Source organism: Saimiri boliviensis, chromosome 1 (genome assembly GCF_048565385.1).
Source record: "Saimiri boliviensis isolate mSaiBol1 chromosome 1, mSaiBol1.pri, whole genome shotgun sequence".
Lineage (NCBI taxonomy): Eukaryota > Metazoa > Chordata > Mammalia > Primates > Cebidae > Saimiri > Saimiri boliviensis.
The window spans coordinates 125991864-126011360 of NC_133449.1; the positions used below are offsets into that span (position 1 = coordinate 125991864).

The window sequence follows — 19497 nt, forward strand, 5'->3', positions numbered from 1 at the left end:
GAAGAGTAGTGGGAGATGGGAGAGAGGTGGGATGGTTAATGGGTACCAAAAAAATAGAAAGAATGAATAAGACCTACAATTTGATAACAGGGTGACTACAGTCAATAATAATTTAACTGTATATTTTAAAACAACTAAAATAGTATAACTGGATTGTTTGTGACACAAAAAATAAATGCTTGAGGGGATAGGTACCTCATTTTCCATGATGTGATTGTTACATATTGCAATGCTTGTATCAAAGCATCTTATGTACTCTATAAATGTATATACCCACTATGTAACCACAACAATTCAAAATAATTTTTTTTTTGAGACGGAGTATCACTCTGTTGCCCAGGCTGGAGTGCAGTGTCCCGATCTCAGCTCATTGCAACCTCCGCCTCCTGGGTTCAAGTGATTCTTCTGTCTCAGCCTCCCAAGTAGTTGGGATTACAGGCACTTGCCACCACACCTGGTTAATTTTTTGTATTTTTTGTATTTTTTTTTTTTTTTAGTAGAGATGGGGTTTCACCATATTGGTCAGACTGGTCTTGAACTCCTCCTGACCTCAGGTGATCCACTTCAGCCTCCCAAAGTGCTGGGATTACAGGTGTGAACTACCACACCTGGCCAAAAATAAATTTCTTTTAAAAAAAGATAAGAAACATCAAGCTTCTATCTACTTAAGGCTGCCAATACCTTCACTATAGCTGTGCTGTGAGCTCTTTATCTGATCCTCTTGTCACTTCCTGGAGTTCTGATTCTGGTTATGTGCTCCTGCTCTTCACTCAGCTCTCAGGACCCTTTGTTTCCCTGAACTTGGCTCTTCTGGCCCCAGACCCTGATCTCTGGGTTCTATCCTTGTTTCTACAGTGGTGGTGATTGTTTAATCTTTGTTTAATCTTGATAACCAAGCTTCCTTAGTCTGGCTCTGCCATTCCACAGCACCCTGGATATACCCTTGTCCCTTTCTCATCATATATGCACTTGTAGCTATGGAAGGGAAACATGGTCATACCAAAAAGTTTGGAGTCCAGTGCAGCATCCAGGTGCAGCTGTGGCAGCTAGGTGGGGTCCCAGGCTGAAGAGGTTAGCCACTGTGAAGATGGCTACAAGAAATGGGGCTGTGTCTAATCTCAAAGAGTACCGCAAACCCAAAGTTAACTCCAGACACTGCTCGTCCGCAAATGGTCATCCCTCAGTACCAAAACAACAGATGTGAGGACGTGACTGCAGGCCAGGCCACCAAGTCCTATGAGACATGGTGTCCTCCTCCTTGCCCTCAACATCAGTACCCGTGAAGCCAAAACACAGACTGTCCGGTCCACACCTATACAATAGAGACTTAGATCAGCTTCCTCACGTCTACAGCTTTGACAATTCCTGCTTAGAAGTAAAGCAATAATTTTAGACAGCAGCCATACAGAGCGTCAGCACCAGGATGAGGAGGAGGATAGGCTCTTGCTATCCAGGCATTAAGAAACATAACTATCTTAATTTCTTGTCCCATATTGGCACTTCTGTGGATGAAGGACAGATAATTAGCATGGCCCTCCCTTCTTTCATCCTGTAAATCGCAGGAACGTGGAATTTCAGGCAGGACAAATGAAGTGATGGTGAACCCCAGGAGCAGAGGCCACAAAAAAAAATCAGTCCCCATGATGATCAAGTATCTGGACCCTGGTGTGGTAGCCAGCCTGTTGAACATGCCAGAGGTGCCATATAAAGATTTGGATTCCTCTCCATCGTACTTTTGTACAAAACCTGTGCAGAGTCTGCAGAAAAGGCCAAAGACCAGCTACCCTAGGATCAGAGGTTCAATGTTTCAAGCCACTTTACAGATGCTCATGATAACGTACCTTGCAAGAGCTAAAATGTTAACAATAAGTATTGAGTAATGCTTACTATGGCAGAAGCTGTTAGTTGTCTAGCCAGAAATCATTCTTTACTTCCTTCATGATAGGAACTCTGATTCTATTCTGAGCAGCAGAGTACCCAACTTTATTTCTTGGCTTCTCTTGTCGCTAGGTATAGCTAATCAGGCCAATGAAATATTGATATATCAAATATCAGGCAAATGCTATGCTGATATAATTCAAAATTTTTTGGATAGGACTTCTGGAAGGGTACTTAAAAGAAAGAGTGACAGCTAGGACACTCCCTTTTAGCCTTGCCCTTTTCTTCTTTCTACCTGGAATGTGGATTTAACGGCTGGAACCCCAATAGCCACCTTGTAACTTTGAGGACATAAGCCATGCCTTAAGGATGGCAGATGAGAAAAATAGAAGATGCACGATGCTCTGATAATCTAATGGAGCCTTCATACCAGCCCTGGACTGCCTACTTCTGGACTTGAATATGAGAGAATAAATCCTGATGTAATTAACCATTGTACTTACAACCAAAGGAAGTGTGATAACCTGCTTTTTGTTAGCTTAAACTGACTCTTTCTTAGCTGAGAGCTGTTTAGGCTTCATGTTAGCTTTTTGAGCTGGACAGGCTCCATCTTAGCTTCTTCATTTTAGTTATTCCCCTCATTAAGTATGTAACTGTAGTATGTAGCTGGGGCAGGATGACACCGGGCACACCCCAGAGTGCATTTGCTGATAAGAGGCTGAGTTAAGCAGTTCTAGCAGAGCCTGGGAATGTAGGTGCTGTTCAGTACCCATAGCCCCCATATCTATAAGGTGTATGTCTTTTTATGACAGCTCTAGCCCTTGTACCTGGTACTGTTTTATTTCTCATGTACTAGTTTATCTTTTAATTTTTTGCTTACTCTGCTTCTGTGAAAAAATTGCTTCAGCTAGGTTCCCCCTTCCCTTTTCAAACTAGGGTATAAGAAACCCCTTAACTCTTTCTTCAAGGCTGAGAGAATTTTGGGCGTTAGCCACCTCTCAGTCGCCAGATAAATAAAGACTCATAATTCAATCTCAGAGTGTGGTGCATTCCTTGACTCACTCGGGTATAAGAGAAGTTCCTGTTAAACTTTCCAAAAGAGTACTTAGATTCCACAGAAAAAGAGCTAACTCTTCCATCCAGAGAGAACACTGCCTCATACTGGGACCAGAAGGGAGAAGAGCAGTACCTCACTGCGTGGCTGGCCTGACCTCAGAAACTTCATGGTCAGCTCCAGAGCACTGACGCCTCCAGGATTATAGCTCACCAGGGCAGAGTAATAGTCACAGAGGAGGTGTAGACCTTCCCTGTCCCCATAGCCCAGCATCATTCCTTACAAATGCCCCGTAAGGATCTGATAGTTCAGTCCCAGCATCCTTCAAATATCCTTTGGCTGGTTCTCTTCAGGCCAATTTCTCTGCCACTGTTACTAAAAATATATCCATTCATCCACATACAACTATCTTTTCAAAGTACACAGAGAATGAATTATAAATGAAATATACAACCTCACTATTCACAATTGGCTAACTGGTTGCCAAGAGTCACTTCAATATGGAATTCTTGATTATTATTTCACCTGGCTGTGGAGATGCCTGATGATGTTCCAGGTCTACTACTTGTCTCATTCTGTTGTTCACAAGTGGTGAAAGGGACATCCCAAGCATCCTCTTGGTACAAGAGGATGACATGAGACTGGAAGGTGGTTTTCATCTAAAGGCCTATTTGTTTTCCCCACAATGTAGTTGCCCACTTCTGGTATTTCTTTCCAATTAACCCCCAACAGCTACCCTCCTAGGAAATGGGAGTTTTCTATAACTCCATTGAAAAGCCATTATCAGTAAGTCTATCTGATAGAAACGTAATTGAAATAAGACTCCATTTATTGGCTAAGTGGCTTGATGAGTTTCAAAGAATCCATTATACTCCTCCAGCTATTGTCAGGGAACAAGATATCAGCAAACCAAAGACAGGCTAAAACCAACCCCGAATGTCTCGTGTCTGGGCAAAGTAGGTGTGGACCTATCACCTGGCTTGACAGAAACTGCCTAGATAGTCCAGGTCCCCGATCCCTTTGCATTCTTCAATCTTCATGGTTGCTCCTTCCAAATGCCAGATCAGCATTTATCAGGTTCCAGAAGTCTATCTGGTTGTTGCTTGTGAAATCAGCAGCCATCTTGGCCTCATTCTGTGGCTCTAGAATGACTGCTATTTGCAACAGCTTCTCTACTATCAGCGTGACTTCTTCAGTAAGAGATGGCCAGAAATTTCCCAAGTAAATTCCTTCTATACTAGAGTTCCTGAAGGATCTGGCCATGACACTAAGGTTTGTTGAGCAACTCTAAGACAGTAAGGTATTTGCTTCTTTGAAGTTCCTGGTGCTAGGGTCAGAGCCCCTCTGTCATCCTCTCCCAGGGGCTTGTCTCCAGGCTCCTCCTTCCTTGACCCAGGCCTGGGCCTCTGCCTTCACCACTTGATCCTTGCCACTGCTCCTGCTCCACCATCAGTCACTGCTCCTGGCCCACAGCTGTCCCTTGCAAAAACACTGCTATTAGAGGGACCAGGGGTCCTAGGCAGCCATGCTCCCAGTCTTAGCCTAAATTCCGTAAGAAATAGAGCCTGAGGCAAGGATTAAGAGCCTTTATGAGGTGCAAACCTAGGGTAAGAGTGAGGAAAAGGAAGTGAAGCAGGGATAGAAATAAATGCAAGACGATCTGTTGCCTGTCGACTTCTATTTCATCAGCTGGGAAAGAGAGAAATATTCCTATTGCTTAGTAATGCTGTAGTCATTAGCGCAATACTGGTGTAAAGAAACTCGTGCTTGTGGCAATGCTGGTGTAAAGAAACCTACTGTGCTATCAGTTGTGTAAAAGTACAGTAATACAATTATGTATAGTACATAATACTTGCTAATGATAATAAATGACTATGTTACTGTTTATGTACTTATTATACTATATACCTTTTATTTATTTGAGTTATTTTAGAGTATACTCAGTATACTCCTACTCAAAAGGAAAACAGTTAATTGTAAAACAGCCTCTGAGAGGTCCTTTGGGAGGTATCCTGGAACCAGGCATTGCTATCCTAGGAGATGACAAGGTCCATGCATGTTATTGCCCTTGAAAACCTTCCAGACGTGAAGGTGGAAGACAGTGATACTGATGACCCTGAACTTGCACAGGCCTAGGACAATGTGTATGTGTGTGTGTCTTAGTTTTTCCTTTTCTTTTCTTTTTTTTTTTTTTTGAGATACAGTCTCACCCTGTTGCCCAGGCTGGAGTGCAGTGGCAAAATTATAGCTGGAACTCCTAGGCTAAAAGCCATCCTTCTGTCTATACCTCCTCAGCAGCTAGGATTACAGGCACGTGTCACATACCCAGCTAAAGTGTGTTAGTTTTTAACAAAAAAAATTTAAGTAAGAAATGTTAAAAAAGAAAAAAGGTTATAGAATACAAAGAAATATTTTTGACAGCTGTACAATGTGTTATGTTTTAAGTGTTATTACAAAAGTCAAAAAAATTAAAAAGTTTATAAAGTAAAAAATTTCTAGTAAGCTAAGGGAAACTTTTTCTAAGACTTAGAGGAAATTAAAGGTAACTTCTTTTTTTGGGACAGAGTCTTGCTCTGTCACCCAGGCTGGAGTGCAGTGGCACCATCTCAGCTCACTGCAATCTCCACCTACTGGGTTCAAACGATTCTCCTGTCTCAGCTTCCCCAGTAGCTGGGGTTACAGGTGCGTACCACCATGCCCGGCTAATTTTTGTATTTTTAGTTGAGACATGTATTTCCATCATGTTGGCCAGGCTGGTCTCAAACTCGTGACCTCATGTGATCCACCTGCCTCGCCTCCCAAAGTGCAGGGATTACAGGCATGAGCCACTGCACCCGGCCTGTTTTTTGATACTTTGAAGAGGCCTCGGGTTTCTTTCCTGAATAAGGAACACAGATAAAACAAATGGAAGTTTCAAGCTTTCAGACTAGCAAGGACACTTTCTATGTTTATCAGAAAAAGAATGTGAGCCAAGATCGCGCCACTGCACTCCAGTCTCGACAACAAGAAAAAAACTCCCATCTAAAAAAAAAAAAATCAAAGAAAGGAAACTCACCAGATCACCGCATCCAGTGAGACACCAGGCACCACATGCATGGTGAGTGCTAACCTACCTGTCCTGAGTTCCTGTTTTCCCACACATTGTTACATTTCTTCCCTGCCAGATAAATCCCTACTTTCAGTGGGTCAGGGATATGAATCTGATACTGACCTCCCATCTTCGCAGCTGCAGCACTCGATAATCATCTCAGTCATTGGCTTCCTGTGCTGTGAGATCACGGTCTTAATCATCAACTTCCTGAGCTATGAGTGGCAGGACCTAGACTGAACCCCTGGTGTTTTGGTAACAGAGTAACCAAGTTCCAATCATGGTTAGTGCCCTATACAGGTGTGCCATTTTCTATCTTTTATATTGTATTTTTGTTGAATCCTTTCTGTATTTAGATATGTTCAGACACACAAATACCATTGTGTTACAATGACCTACAATATTCACCACATAATTTACTAGCCGTACATGTTTATAGCTTGGAACAAAAGGCTATACCATACAGTCTGGGTGTGCAATAGGTTGTACAGTCTAGGTTTTCATAAATACATTCTATGATGTTCACACAAGAACAAAATCACCTAAGAATGCATTTCTCTGAGGGTATCCTGGTTGTTAAGTGATGCATGACTGTAGTTTGGAAAACACTGGTTTAGAGATGAGGAGAAGACAAAATAATTGAGATTGAGAAAGAGTAACCAGTCAAGGAGGAAGAAAAACAGAGTATTTCCAGGAGTAGGGAATAGCCAAGTGTTACCACCTGATGTTAATAAAGTGAGATGAGGACTGACAATTGATTTGGTAACAAGAGATATCTGTGATGGGGACGGTTAGCAATAAGAACGGGGTGCTCTAGACACACTGAAACCAGCCCAATAGTCCCACAGAGCTTATTTTGGATAAACACAGAAACTGACTCTCTGGTTAATTTTAATTTGTTTACTTTTTTTTTTTTTTTTTTGAAACGAAATCCTGCTCTCTTGCCCAGGCTGGAGTGCAGTAGCACGATCTTGGCTCACTGCAACCTCTGTTTCCTGGGTCCCGGTTCAAGCAATTCTCCTGCCTCAGCCTCCCAAGTAGCTGGGATTATAGGTGTGTGCCACCACGCTGGGCTAATTTTTGTATTTTTAATAGAGACGGGTTTCACCATGTTGACCTGGTTGGTTAGGAACTCCTGATCTCAGGTGATCCGCCCGACTTGCCCAGACTCTGAGACAAAAGGCGTGAGCCCAACGCAGACTCTCTGTTCTTAAAGCTTGAAACTCATGTACTCCAAAACCTAAAATGCAATAAAATAAATAAATAAATAAATAAATAAAAGTCAAAAAAAAAATGAGGAGAGAGAGAAAAAGAAACTTATACTTGTTTTATCTTAGTTCCTTCCTCAGGAAAGACCCTCGGGCTCCTCAAGAAAGTATCAAAAGATGATTCTGAGAGAGCATTTGATTAAAAAAAAAAGTATCAAAGAACTGAAACACACCAGATGACAGCATCCAAAGATACACCAGATCCGTCTTTCTTCATGATTGCTTCCTTAATCCTCCCTAGTTCCTGTTTTCCCCTACACAGTTACATTTCTATAGACCCCTAATTTTAGCAGGTCAGGGAGATAGATTTGCAGCTAGTCTCCCATCTTCTTGGCGGCAGCACCTGATTAAAGCCTTCTTCCTTGGCAATACTCCTCTCAGTGATTGGCTTTTTTTGTGCAGCAAGCTGCAGGGCCTAGACCTTATCCCTGGGGTTTCCAAAACATCAGGGGGTGATGTCTTTCATATGAAGCATTTTCTGAAGGAAACTGCCCCTCCCATATTTCCTGCGGAAGGAAGAGTGGGGAGACTCCCTCAGGCTGTCATTTGAGGTGGCAGGGCTGTGTCCCTACCACATGTCCTTTATCCCCACCAGCCCTAGCGGCCTGGACCAAATGCAGCCGATCTACGGACCAGCTAGAGATTTAAGTGTGGTTATCTGTGCAGAAGAAACTCAAAATAATAGTGGCTTATACAAAATAGAAGTTTGCATCTCTCATGCTAAAGGCCAAGCTCCGTTCCTTCTATCTTGTTGGTTTACCATCCCTAGGGTGTTAGTCCACACGGCGCATTATGATTTACTATGTTCCAGCAGGGGCAGGGCGTGCCGGGGAGGGCAAAGGGCAGAAATAATTAGAAGCCTGGGGAAACCTTAAGCCTAGCTAAAAATTAAGAGATTCTGTTGGAGAAAGGTCAATTGGACATTTTGGCTTGTATCCAAACAAGGACACAGCTAAGCTAATTAGGTTTTCTCTTTCTGAACTGGACAGAAACCTGGCACTTTATCGTGGGAAGGTATATGAAAACACACATTAGTCTGAAGACCAGCCCACCCCTAGAGCTCCTGAAGAGTCTGCAAAACCTTCAGGCTCAGCCTCCTTGGGGCACCAGCACTAGTTTACTGGTTCTTCTTGGAGACCTGGCTATTTGGGGGGTTTGAAGTGATTTCGGGATTGAAATTCCATTTTTCTTTATTCCGAGGTGCAGTCTGGAACAAATATCCCGGGTTATTGGAAGTAAACTGAGATCACCTCTGTGCAGGCCAGGAAGCTACGATCCGCGGAGGCGCAGCCGCGGGGATACCGCGGGACACCTACCCTCCGAGGGAGCACCGCACGCAGCCAGGGAGGGATCTTGCGTGGGTCGGGGCGCTGCCTTCCGTCGTCACAGTAGCGGGGATGCGAAAGTCCCACGCCGGGCGGGGTTTGGCACAGCCACCGCCCACAGTCGGCACGGAGGGAGAAGCGGCCCTTTGAGAGCAGTGGGCAGGGCTTCGCGAACAAGCTGGCGCTTCCCGAGGCTGGTCCCGCGCGAGCCGCTGCAGCAAACGCAACCCCAGGCGCGGAGGCCGCGGGGTCCTCTGGGAAGCGGCGTTGGGGGTGGGGGCTGCCAGCCGCGCCCCGCGAAGGATTCTGGGAGTGGTAGTTCGGCCTCTCGGTAGGCCGGCGCGAGGTGTCCCTGCAGGCTGTTAGATGCCTTTGTCGTCTGGCTCGGCTTCCTCCGTGTCTGGCTGGAGGTCGGACCCAGGATCGAGGAGGACTGAGCGCATGCTATTCTAATCTAAGGGCCTGGGAGGGTGGCGGGAAGAACCCCCGGGTGCGGGCGCCGGGCTGCTCGGTGAGGGTCGCGCTTGCGTTCCGGGCCTCTGGGGGGACCCGAGCGACGGACCCCCGGCCCGTTCCCCAGCGCCAGTTGCCCTCAGCGCGGGCCCGGAGGAAGGAGTCGTCATGGAGCCTGGGGGCAGAGGTGAGGATTTGGAAGTCAGGCGGCCTTGGTGCCTGCTAGAGAGGGAGAAAGGCTGCCTCTGCCTGGGGCAGGCTCAGGAAGGAGTAGTATCACGAGCTCCCTCCTACTAGTCGGTCTCACTTGGGGTTTTGAGGGACAGACGCCACCTCTGTTGCCCTCCTGGTCTGTAGGGCGCTGGATGCCTCCCTTGTCCAAGGGAAAACATCAACACATCTAACAATTTGGCTTTTGATAATGACTTCTTTTTTGACCTCAGAGGAACCCTATAAGGCACTAGGAAGGGACTAACTGACCCTTTTGGAAGGTAGGGAAAGCGGAGATTTGAGAAGTCACAGAATTTGTTTACAATCTTGGTTTGGTTTTGGTGGTGGTGGTTTTTCCATAAGACCCATCACTTTCTGAGTCAGGCAGTATTGTATTAATATCTGAAAAGCCAGTGTTCAAAAAGAGTTTAGTCTTCGTTCATCCTGTGAGTCTGGAATATAACAAGGATCAATCACTAAGTGAGGCATGGACACACAAAGACTTTGAGTATTATTTTGACTACTTAGCACATACAAGATAAAAATATGTTTATATGTCCACATGTTCATAGCAGTTCTGCTGGAGTTTAAGGGCAGAGGAGGACAGGAGGAGCCTGAGGCAGCAATGGTCAAGGCTGTCTTGATTAACGAATATTATGCGATCGTCTTTTGGTTCCCTGTGTTGACTCTTCTTAGATGACAAGTAGCTGGTGTGTGGCACTTGCTGCGCGTTTATTGCGAGGACAGAGTAATCATCATGGTGCCTGTCTCCACTTCTAGGATCCCTTTTTGAGGACTCAGACCTTCTCCATGCTGGAAACCCAAAAGAAAATGGCATGACTGCTGTGCTGCTGACCTCTGGGTCCCAAGTAAATTTTCTTCTTTTTTTCTTTCATTTCTCTGAGCAAGGATATGTTTCCTTTCATTGTTATGGAATTGGCCAGCCCTGATTCCTAGACCACTGGGTTTATCCTGATAAATTGATGACTGATGAACCCCACAGGAAGTGCTTTTCATTTGTGCAGAACTTTCTTCCCAGCATTGCTTTCTCTCTACCCACTGAGTATTTGCTGCACCCTTTTTAGCCATTCAGTACTGTAATTGGCCTTGGTGAGATGCAAAAAAGTAAAAGCCACTTGCTGTTGCATTGTGGAGTTTACCAAGGCAGTGAGAGATACATGAATAAAACATGAAGAAATTGATATTTTTTAAACGTAGAAATAACTGGTCCAGGCAAGTCACAAATGGCTCTGAAAGAGGCTTTTTCCCATCCGTTTGGGAAAAGTGTGGGATAAAAACTGTACTTTGAAAAACAAGAGAGAGTGAGTAGTTGAAGGGTAGAATAAAGGAATATTCCAAGAGAGAACAGCTTTGGCCAGAAAAAAAAGTATTTAAATGATGAGGGAGTTGGAGGTCTTCCAAGAATGTGTGGATGTGTGAGTCACTGTGGGGTGACCTTAACTGTGGTGAGGGAAGCTTGAGTGTGTTGTACCCAGATGCCAGGACAATCTATACTTGGTCTTACTTCAGAGGCAAATGAAGGCCCCATGAAGGTTTTTAGAGGCCCAGCAGGATGAAACATGCCATAGCTGATTGGCAAGAGAAGATTAGAAAAGATGCTTCTGTAAGATCTGGCCTTTGGTTCAGGTGCTGGGACTCTGTCTCCGTTACACCAGGCCTAACGGCATTATAGGTACTGATGGTCCTTTTAAAACCATGGGAGAAAATGCCAGTATTGATGTTTGTCTGTGAATTAGTAGATCGCTTTTAGAGAGATGAGGGCAGAGAAAGTCAGTGGCACCTGCTGACAGTGTCTGATTTGCCTGCCTGTGCCTTCCAGCTCCAGCACATGCACACTTAAGTGAGTTGCAGAGGTTTTCTCAGGGAACTGAAGTCTGAAAGCAACTGCCTGTTAGTCTGTTAGTGTTAGCACTGTTTGTAAAGAATGAAGATTGTGCACCTTATATTACTTGTGCTGATCACTCCTGAGGCATATGGCCATAAGGGACCTTAAGCTTAAAAGTTAAAAAGTGTATTTGAGGCAGAGGATTTTCAGAGTAGGTAGTTCTTTTAACTTATGTCATTATGTGCATTGTTTTACAGTCATTTCTGGAAGACTGTGAAATATATGTTAGAAAGTTGAATATAAACAAAATTAACAGTATGATTCATATGTATATTCAAAGGACTGTGGCCAAAGTGGTAGTTTAAAGAGGGGTAAAACTGATTCATTTGCTAAACCAAGGACTGGTTTATTTTACCCTATCTCAGTTAAGTTGTAGTTGTATAGAAATTTGAAAAATAGAATTTGAAAAATTATTAGACATTTATCTTATCAGCAGTAAGAGATTCAAAGGAACATTACCTTCCCTACTCCCTTATTTCAATATTTTAGTAATTATTTTACTAAACTTTGTTGTTGTTTAGCCTAACTTTCATCTAGATGCCTGCCATCTAGATGAAAGTTAGGCTAAACACTCCTGTTTTCAATGTTTGATACACTTCTGTTCTTCTCCTCACTTCTGTTCCCATGCACACTTTTATAGAATATCCCATTTAAACTTGTTTCTACTAATTATTGTTCATTCCTTCCTTTCTTCATTCAAATATTCCACAAATATTTACAGGGTTTCTGCACTGTGCTGAGTAGTAGCACTGCTTCGGTGAGCAAAAATAGACCTGGCCTCTACTCCTGTGGAGCTTATGTTAGTCACAAAATCCTCTCTATGTGTACAACCCAAGAGAAGGGAAGGAACATGTGCTATAACTAGGAGTCAAGGAGGGCTTCCCTTGAGGTAACACCTGAGCTGAGACCTGAAGGGAGAGAGGGATTCACATTGCTGAAAGGAGGGCGCAGTGGGCAGAATACTCAGGAATAGTAAGCAAGATGTGTAAAAGGGCTAAAGGGAATGAGACACACACTACAGGCAGAGGAGAGAATGCCATCAACTGGGGGATGGGGGCAGACTGATCAGGGTCATTGTGAAAAATGACAAGAACACTCTGGAAACTTATAATTTGGGCTTCAGATACTGTTTTACAAATAAATTCATATTCTGTGAAATGTGTAGGAAGCATCTTAATGTTTAACATATATGGGACTGATTTCATTTTGAAAGGAAAACTAGAGAAAAAAACTTCAATTTATAGAACCCCATATATTTTTTTAAAGTATACCATAAGGAAAATACTTAATTCATAATTATATTTTTCTCCCCTTTTTCCTGTGTAAGTAGTAGCAAATTTTATAATTCTGTAATTCACTGATACGTACACTAAGAAGTACATACCTTCGAGTTTTACATTGAAGGTACTTTCCCTCCTACTTGCAGGTAATACGCACTTCTGCTATCTGGAAGCAAAGCGTGAGTGTGTGGACTACAAATTCACCAGAGAATCTTAGTGCTGGAAAGGGTGGCGGAGGCTGTTTTGTCTGTCCTCTTCTCTCCTTCCTGTCTTCCTCCTTCTGTGTTGTCAGTTTTAGTTCTCTTCAGAGGCCTCTGGAAGGAGGCTTATTGGTGAGCACCAGTGTGTTTCATTTTTCAGGAACTGATGGTCAGGGATATGGCCGAGGCTTTCACCCAGTGGAGGCAGCTGAACTCTCCTCGGGGAGATGTGCCCGAGAAGCCTAGGAATCTGGTCTTGCTGGGTAAGGATGGCTCCCCTAACGCCTGTGAATTTACCCAGTGTGGTACCTTGGCTTCCTCAATTTCTAGGAGCTCCAAGGTCCTTACATGCAATGATTTTTCATTCTAGTAGGGCTTGAGACAAGCAATTTCTGCTTTTTGTTTCTGGATATAGTTTTAACACTCATGGAATTAGACATAAACAGCTTTATGTTATGGACCTGTAGCATCCTTCTTCTCTACTCCTTGACCAAGGATATAGAGACAAAGTGCCAATGAAAACAACTCTTAAGAGAATGGGTGCTTATTCTTTAAATAGGAGGAGGTAAAATTGACATGGGATTCAAATGAACCCCTATCAATCTTCCTACCTCCTGAGCACTGTTGAGGAAGAAATGGAGAACTGACCGCACTCTCTCCCTCTCTTACTGTGTTCCTGAAAACCGAGGAATGAACACTGACCTCTTTACTGATTCCTTTTTTTTCCCCTATGAATAGGGCTTCCAATTTCCACACCTGATATAATCTCTCAGTTGGAGCATGAGGAGGAGCTGGAGAGAGAAGTCTCAAAAGCAGCCAGTCCAGGTGTGTGAGTGTTGGAAACAGTGCCAGTAGAACCCAGATGGTCAATGGAAATGCTTATGGAAGAGGAGCCTGTCCAGATTTTGCTAGACCCATGGAAAAGTTGAAGTCCCCATCTCTCCCTTGTGCCACATCCCAGCTCTGTGGATGGTGATCTGTTTATAAAGTTATAATTTGATTTTTTTTTAAAGTAAATACTTCTACTCTTTTTTTTTTAAATTGAGATGGAGTCTTGCTCCCATTGTGCAGGCTGGAGTGCAGCGGTGTGATCTTGGCTCACTGCAGCCTCCACCTCCTGGTTCAAGAGATTCTCCTTCCTCAGCCTGTCAAGTAGTTGGGATTACAGGCATGTGCGATCATGCCCAGCTAATTTTTGAATTTTTAGTAGAGACAGGGTTTCACCATGTTGACCAGGCTGGTCTCGAACTCCTGACTGCAGGTGATCCACCCACCTCGGCCTCCCAAAGTGCTAGGATTACATGCATGAGGCATTGCACCCAGCCTTTCTAATCTTTCACACCAATTCTTTTTCCCAATTAAGGTGAAATGAAACCAACATTTTCATATTTGTTAATAACTTGCTTGGGTTCAAGGCTGTAAACCAGGATTGTTTACATGTGTTACTTTATCTTTGCAGGATGCCATTTTTGAGTCTCAGACCAATGACTGTAAATTGATCTCTGAGTTTTCCCTTGCTGCCTTCGCTGTCTAAGCAGAGGTGGCATAGCATGATGATTAAGACTGTAGACTTTGGAACCAGGCTTCGTTGGTTTAAAGCTGATCTTAGCTACTCCATTAGCTTTGTGACCTTTAACAGGTGACTTGTATTCTCTGTGACTTAAATTTCCCCAGTGGTAAAATGGGGATAATGAGAACACAAAGCTTATATTATTATGGTGACATAACAATATAAGGAAATAATCCAAGACAAATGGCTTTATGCTAAGCAAATGATAGTTATTAAGTTCTAATAATTTCTTTGAAAGATGTTATGAGTTTGACCCTATTACTTCTGTCAAACTGCATTACTGCAATAGACTACTGGCTAATTATACTTTCTTTAGTTTTACTCTTGTAAAATTGAGGCAGCGTAATATTGCTAGATTCCCCATTGAGTTCCTTACTCTGCCAGTTCTGTATTCCTGTACTTGCTTTCAAAGCTGTTGTTAGTCTACCTGCCTAACCTTTTTGCTTTCTCTGTTCTTCAACTTGAACTCTTAACATCAGATAGGCAAGTCCCTTACCTGCCTCCCCAACCATGTGTTCTTCATGAACATTTGGGGCTTTAATTTTCCCACTCCCCTTAGCTGGAAGTCCATTTGCCTTTAACCTATTCTACTTATTTGTCCTTTAAAATCCCAGGCACTCCCCTGAGTATATCTAATTGAGAACACTGTATTAATTTATTTCATGTAGAGACATGATTGGCATGGATATTAAAGGCCATCTAGGCTTGGAAGTATTTACACATCTTTAGCAATGAAGCTTTGCCCTCACCCCCAAATTCTTACTAGGAAGTCCAGGAACTTGGGTCAGTTATCTTGAGAGGTTGGGGACTAATCTGAGAGTTTTAACCTTCCTTTTCTGACATGCTGCTGTTTTTCTCTTTCTTTCCTTTTTCTCTTTTTTCTTTCTTCTTGGTTCTGGTTTACTCTTTCCAGTTTGCTGAGTTTAGGGTGATGGTAAGCAATCAGAGGTGATTAGTTGCTTTCCAGTTACTAAGCTTTATGGTATTTGAGTTTGTAGAACTGGACCATGTTGAATGCTAGCTTCTAGAATTTGTATCTCATCTTGAGACATTAGAACCAACAGATTTTTGTAAAAGAGAGATGGTTTTGAGAGATTATTCTTTTAGCAGTGGTTGGGACATATTGGAGTAGGAAAAGGTTGGTAGCAAGGAGATTAGCTAAAGATGGTCATTCTCGAGGCATGAAGTGATAAGGCTCTGCTGGTCAGATAGGTACAGTGAATCTTTGGAAGACCATCTTTCTCTGATCTTAGCCCTGTCTTCTCTAAGTCATTTTTTTAAAAAATCTGGTATTTCCCCACATCACTTCTTCTTAGTCTCATTCTGTTATTCTTTGTTATTTCCTATCCTGCTGAGAAGAGGAATGTTGAGTCCCTACACACACTGTCCTTTTATGCAGCTGTAATTTTTTGCCCAGTCATCTTTTTTTCTTGTGTTCTCTCAAGATTGCAAGACTATTTTTGAGAGCTTTCAAGTTCATGTGTTCCCTATAAATATTCTTTGTCTCATTATTTTCCTACCACAGCAGTTATTTTTCTCTCAGTGTAGGAAATGATTTACATGTGTACTTTTGCTTCTTTCAGACTGGAAAACGATACCAGAAAGCAAGGAGCTAACTCCAGAGAAGGAGATTTCTGAAGAAGAATCAGCCCCTGGGGTGTTAATCGTAAGATTTTCAAAGGAAGGTTCCAGTGAACCTGAGGATTCTTTAGAGAGTCAGCAGGAAAACCATGAGAAACATTTAATACAAGAGGCTATCACTCAGAAATCTTCTAGGGGGAGAAGTTACCAATTTGATAAATTTAGAAGAAATTGCACTCGGAGGTCCTTACTTGTTCAGCAGCAAGGAGAGAGACTACATCATTGTGATTCATTTAAAAATAACTTAAAACAAAACTCAGATGTAATTAGGCATGAGAGAATTTGTTCAGGAAAGAAACCTTGGAAATGTAATGAGTGTGAGAAAGCCTTCAGTTACTACTCAGCTTTTGTCTTGCATCAGAGAATTCACACCGGAGAAAAACCCTATGAATGTAATGAATGTGGTAAAACCTTCAGCCAGAGCATACACCTTACTCTGCACCAGAGAATTCATACTGGAGAGAAACCCTATGAATGTCATGAATGTGGGAAAGCCTTTAGTCATCGCTCAGCCCTTATTCGGCATCATATAATTCATACTGGAGAAAAACCCTATGAATGCAATGAATGTGGGAAGGCCTTTAATCAGAGTTCATACCTCACTCAACATCAGCGAATTCATACTGGAGAGAAACCTTATGAATGTAATGAATGTGGGAAGGCCTTCAGCCAAAGCACATTTCTTACCCAGCATCAGGTCATTCACACCGGAGAGAAACCTTATAAGTGTAATGAATGTGGCAAAGCCTTTAGTGATCGGTCAGGTCTTATTCAGCACCAGAGAACTCATACTGGGGAGCGGCCCTATGAATGTAACGAATGTGGGAAAGCCTTTGGCTACTGCTCAGCCCTAACTCAGCACCAGAGAACTCACACTGGGGAGAAACCGTATAAATGCAATGATTGTGCCAAAGCCTTCAGTGACCGCTCAGCCCTTATACGTCATCAGAGAACACACACTGGAGAGAAACCTTACAAATGTAAAGATTGTGGAAAAGCATTCAGCCAGAGTTCATCTCTTACAAAGCATCAGAAAACTCACACTGGAGAAAAGCCCTACAAGTGTAAGGAATGTGGAAAAGCCTTCAGCCAGAGTTCATCCCTCTCTCAACATCAGAAAACTCATGCTGGAGGGAAAACCAAGGAATATGTCCAAACTTTTAGTGAGCATTTAGCCTTTGGCCAACTCAAGAGAATTCATACTGGATAAAGACCATGTAAATGTGGTTTACATTCAGAGCATACTTTTTGAGCATTTACCATTCTTGCTGTGGGAGTCTACAAAGAAATTTAAGACTGTGTTGCAAAAAAAAAAAATTTATCAACTAGTCATTGCTGATGTGGGAAGTAGCATAATTAGACCGTGAAAGTATAGTTTTATATTTTTAAAAGTGTTCTGGCCAAGGACACTGAATTTCCCTCAGGAAAGAGAAAAATTATTTGTAACATCCTAATGTGTATGTAAATTACCATAGCCTTGGGAGAGAAATGGGTTGTGGCATGGTGGAAAGGGGACACCTTGACTGTGCCAGGTATTTTCATAATACTAAGAATATAAGTTTTAAAGAGATAAGTGATCTTTTTAGAGAAGTTGCACAGGTAGAAATAAGAGATTGAGAATTCACAATGAGTTTGTCCAGAGTCAGAAGGGGTGGAAGAAGGGAAGTTGTCCTTCATTCTTAAGGAGCCAAAGGAAGTAGAGGGAAAGGACAGAAAAAAAGAGCTGGGGGAATTAACTGAAGAAATGTTGACTATGATAACTACTTAACTGAATATTCATAGCCATGAAAAATATTAGACTTGCTAATTGGTCAGCTGAAAAGTTTCTGTGAGGGTAACTTGACCCTGCAGCTAAGGAATGTTGGCTGCAGAGTAATGCAGATGTTTGCTTCTGCACTTTTTGTCTTTCAGACCTTGCTTATTGAGACGTCACCTACTATAAATCATGTTAATTCCAAGGGTCAAGACCCACAGCATAGAAAATTGAGTACGGAAGAGACCTTTGATGTGTTCAAACTGTTTTAAGGTATCTGAGTTGCCTAAGAATGTGCTTATTTATAAAGATTTACCTCAGTTGTATCTAGTTTGTACCTTAGATTTTTTTATAGCTTACAGTAAAGTTTAGTGTAGATTTGCACTGATGCTATATATTAGATTATGAAAAACTTGGAAAGACTTTGAAATATCTTTTACCATTTTACTCTTGGGTAGAGGTAGGTGGCATCTTTATATATATATATAATTTTTTTTTAAAACTTAAAATTTTAGACATGTTTATTTGAAACACACTTCCAAACAATACATGTGTCTACTACACTGCAGATGTAGCTTACAATTGGCAAGACATCCTCCTTTGTACTTGTTTCCTAAAAGAGTTGCTAGGTCACTTTTTGCCCATGACCAGCAGCATCTTTTTAAGAACAACAAAGGACCTGCTGTAAAATTCAGTCTCAGGTATCTGCATTGCCAGCTAGCACCCTCTCTGCATACTGCACCCCTGAAGAAGCACAGAGCCCACAGGGCTTGCTGGCCCTAGCTCCGGCCTCACCGCCAATTGGGTCGCTTTTTGTACTTGTCCTGGCTGCTCCACTTTTGTGGTGGGGAGCAACTGATAATCTTGAGCACGGAAGCTATGCTTGTGAAGATGGTTTCTGTGTTTCTTTGGGTCTTCTTCTTTCTGGGCCTGGTTCTTTGCTGGTTCCTTATTGTCCTCTTTTTGTTCATGGTCTTGCTCTTTATGAGAGCACAATGTGTTTTTAGTTGTGTTAGTTAGAAATCTTTTATTGGTACCAGCAAGAGGACACTTTATCCAACCCAGGGGTCCCATTGTTTCAGCTCTAGTTTTCCCACATTTTGCCTCTGTATTGCTTATCATTATTTGCCTCCTTCTATTGCTTTCCTCTCCAGCTCCTGGTCCTCTTCCATCGTGGGGGCGGTTTCTGGATCCTCACATTGTGCTAGCAGATCGGAGGCTCTTCACCATAACTTGAGGCATGGAGGTGAAACAGGAAGCTACATACGTTTTGCATTGAAACTTTAAAGATTATTGGACACACTATTTTGAGTGAAGTGTTTTTAATTTTGAGGAAGTTTTACTATAATGTATCTTGGTGTGGATTTCTTTTAGTTTACCCTATTTGGGGTTTGCTTAGCTTCTTCAATCTACAGGCTATGTCTTTTTTTTTTTTTTTTTTTTTTGAGACGGAGTTTCGCTCTTGTTACCCAGGCTGGAGTGCAATGGCGCGATCTCGGCTCACCGCAACCTCCGCCTGCTGGGTACAGGCAGTTCTCCTGCTTCAGCCTCCTGAGTAGCTGGGATTACAGGCACGCGCCACCATGCCCAGCTAATGTTTTGTAGTTTTAGTAGAGACGGGGTTTCACCATGTTGACCGGGATGGTCTCGATCTCTTGACCTTGTGATCCACCCGCCTCGACCTCCCAAAGTGCTGGGATTACAGGCTTGAGCCACCGCGCCCAGCCTACAGGCTATGTCTTTTGCCAAATTTGGGAGATTTTCCACCATCATCTCTTTAAAAACATTTTAGACCCTACCTTCTACTCCTTTTCTCTTGGGACTCTAATGAAAGGCTCTTTGGTTGTATTCTCACAAGCTCCTGAGGCTCT

General features: G+C 42.8%; 1 protein-coding gene and 1 pseudogene across 3 annotated transcripts; one reads left to right on the top strand and one right to left on the bottom strand.

The window, feature by feature from the left end:
* Positions 1-8949: 8949 nt before the first annotated feature.
* On the top strand, positions 8950-17873 carry ZNF892 (zinc finger protein 892). Of its 3 annotated transcripts, XM_074403490.1 has the most exons (6): positions 8950-9253; positions 10057-10145; positions 12823-12925; positions 13401-13487; positions 15816-17090; positions 17785-17873. In XM_074403490.1, the coding sequence occupies exons 1-5, from the start codon at positions 9235-9237 to the stop codon at positions 17081-17083; spliced, it is 1566 nt and encodes a 521-aa protein (XP_074259591.1). In that variant the 5' UTR covers positions 8950-9234; the 3' UTR covers positions 17084-17090; positions 17785-17873. The 3 variants fall into 3 exon arrangements, with proteins under 3 accessions (XP_074259591.1, XP_010350311.2, XP_074259592.1); XM_010352009.3 differs by having other exon boundaries at positions 15816-17867; XM_074403491.1 differs by lacking the exons at positions 10057-10145; positions 12823-12925; positions 13401-13487 and having other exon boundaries at positions 15816-17867.
* Positions 17874-18417: 544 nt separating this feature from the next.
* On the bottom strand, positions 18418-18798 carry LOC120361816 (protein POLR1D-like; annotated as a pseudogene).
* Positions 18799-19497: the final 699 nt, after the last annotated feature.